At 30.4% G+C, this 2,947-nt stretch overlaps 1 protein-coding gene across 1 annotated transcript in view; it reads left to right on the top strand.

The window, feature by feature from the left end:
• LOC108758277 (uncharacterized) overlaps positions 1-2,017 on the top strand; it is a 3,391-nt gene extending 1,374 nt beyond the window's left edge. The window contains exons 2-4 of the mRNA XM_018503151.1: positions 581-713; positions 1,196-1,393; positions 1,686-2,017. Of these exons, the coding sequence (XP_018358653.1) occupies positions 581-713; positions 1,196-1,393; positions 1,686-1,876 (522 nt within the window). The 3' untranslated portion in view covers positions 1,877-2,017. The remainder of the gene's footprint in view (positions 1-580; positions 714-1,195; positions 1,394-1,685) is intronic.
• The last annotated feature ends 930 nt before the right edge of the window (positions 2,018-2,947 follow it).

Raw genomic sequence — 2,947 nt, 5'->3', positions numbered from 1 at the left:
GGGCAGAGCGACACTTTTTTTTGCCAGATTCTTTCATTTCATTCAATAACGCATCGAATAAGCCTATTTTTATTGATTTTTGAGGTGGGGTAGTTAAACTGAATAATTACCGAAAATTTTACTCGAAATATATAGTACACGTAACATATACTATAACATATAAAGTAAAATCTTTCTCGGAGAAAAAGTTTTGGAACGTAGCCTTAATAATAAAGTATTCATAAATTAATTTATTAGAAATTATTTTTCCAAGTTATAAGGTTATATTAGGTTAAGTGATAGATTAATGTATAATAATGAGTGTTTTCCAGCAAAGACACAATCAGACATTGTGTAACACAGTGAATCGTTTCATCCTTGTTGTTTAACGTAGGCGAACAAGGATGTAATGATTCACTGTGTTACACTGTCTGACTGTGTCCTTGGTGGAAAGCACCCAGTGGTAGTAACTTTTAAAGTATACATTTTTTTCTTTAGATTTTAAATTTTTTCTAAATATTTTAAATAAAACAATGTTTTATGTAAAGAGGAATATTATATTGCTTATTATTAATTTTAAATGATTTATTAATATTTCCAGCAAATTCGGTGTGGATATTGTGGATGGCTAATGGCATCTTATTGTGAAAATATATTAGAACATCATTGTTTTAAAGACTACAATGAAACTATACATTTTCTACACATTGATGAGAATTTTGTAGCTACTATTGGTATATAAATATATTTATAATATGTGACAATCTTCTTGAGGCTTCCATGGGTGCTTTCTGTATAAGAGTTAGCGTTTCGCGGATTTTCTCTGTGTCTGGGCCCATTCTTGGAATGCCAACGTTTCATGAACCTTGCAGTCCACTTCATCAGGGCAAGGAGCAGCCTGATACTGAGCTCACAGAACATAACTGAGCTGTTTCTCAGGCCATTCCTTTTTATATTACGCTGCCTGTTGAAGTGATGGGGTAGTGGAGGAAGAAGGTTTGGGGGAGGGGAAAGATTATGGGAGGAACAGCTGGAAGAACAGCTCAGTATCAGGCTGCTCTTCGCCCTGATGAAGTGGACTGTAAGATTCACGAAACGCTGGCATTCCAAGAATGGACCAAGACACGGAGAAAACTCGCGAAACGCATAACCCTTATTTATAATATGTATTATATGTACGTTATATAAAACGTTATTATCAAACTTTTTATTGCAGCACAAAAATCAACTGATTGTAATATTGAAGATACAGAACCATTGTCGCAATTCCAAAGTGTTAATCCAGAGTTTGATGAATGCCTCATAATGGCAGTCATGGATAGACCTTCATTATATGATCATCGGTTAAATATAAAACAAAGGTCCAAGTTGAAAAAATTGGCTTTATGGGAAGAAATAAAACATACAATTGATGGTATGCGTTTAAAAATTAAAATTTGTTTTTATTAGGTTTTAGAAATATAGTTATTAAATATGTTTAGAAAAATTATTCTCTAGTAGATAATATTTAAATTATATGATTATGATTTATAATTACAAGAGATTACTCAGACACTTCAAATGATATGTTTGTATCATCAAACATACCATCTGAAAAGTCTAAAACACTGAAGCCTATTTTGAAAACTAATAAAAGTATGTAATTAAATGTATGTTCCATTAAGTTGTGATCAATTTAAAGTTTTAATATCCATTTTTAATTACAGAACAAAAACATAATGATTCAGAAATACAAACAGCTTTACTAGATTTTATAAAGGAGCCAATTCCACACGTAGATGCTATTGATGGCTACTTGAAAACTTTAGGAGAGGCTTTACGTCGGTTACCATATCGAAAGAGAAAGTTAATGGAAATAAAATTTTTTCAAATGGTTTTAGAAGCAGAAGAAAATTGATATTAAAGTTACAGCATGACAATTAATAATCAGGAGCATACAGCCAAACGCAAGTTATTCTAGTTAAATTTTTATAAACAATGATCACGGACGTTTCTTCATAGTCGATATTCGGTCCTTTTCAGCCAAACAAGTTTTTTGTAGCGAAAGTCGTGTATTTATAACATAATGTTAACGATTAAAATTCTATAAATAATGATTATAAATATTTCGGCCGATGTTCGGTCCTCTTCAGTATGTTCCAAATGAAAAAATTTAAAGAATTACGGGTATTAAATACAATAAAATTAAATTAAGGAAGTCAGTATTACACAGTTGTCATTAGAAACGCATTGATTTCGAACTTAACAATAATTCAAAAATGTAAAACACAAAAGTATAAAATAATTATATAACTTATAAATTAATTGTTCTTATGTACAATAATTGCTTACATAAAAACAATTAATTTATAAGTTATATATTTAATTTTATTGTATTTAATATTCGTATGCTTTAAATTTTTTTATTTGGTACATACTGAAGAGGGCGAAATATCGGCCGAAACCGATATTTATAATCATTATTTATAGAATTTTAATCGTTAACATTATGTTATAAATACATGACTTTCGGTACAAATAACTTGTGGTTGCTTGTATGCTCTTGATTGTTTATATTGATTAAGTTAGTGTTTATCTTCTTAATTATTACAGCATGATCTCAAAGTTTACACAGTACTACTCATGAGTTTGTACATATAGTGTGATATTAACTATTTGTGTACCTGAGAGAATAGATATAGTATATTTTACAGTTAATTTAACATGAGATAATTATGTTTAAAAGAGAAAGGCAAAAAATTAATTCTTTTTAATATATTTAAAAATTAAGTTTTTATAATATGAAATATGAGGATTTTATGTTCAAGATTAATGTTTAAAGATATCCCAGGTAAGGTTTGCCGACTCTCACCCGATGTTGAACGTTGGGCCGACGTTGGCGAATTCGCGCCAAACCGACAGTCATTAATCGAACATGGTGCGACGTCGGCCCGACGTACATTAGCCGACAGTCGACATTTACTCGATG

The sequence above is a fragment of the Trachymyrmex cornetzi genome, unplaced genomic scaffold, assembly GCF_001594075.2.
Source record: "Trachymyrmex cornetzi isolate Tcor2-1 unplaced genomic scaffold, Tcor1.1 scaffold1559, whole genome shotgun sequence".
In the NCBI taxonomy this organism is placed as follows: domain Eukaryota; kingdom Metazoa; phylum Arthropoda; class Insecta; order Hymenoptera; family Formicidae; genus Trachymyrmex; species Trachymyrmex cornetzi.
This window is presented reverse-complemented; position numbering and strand designations above follow the sequence as displayed.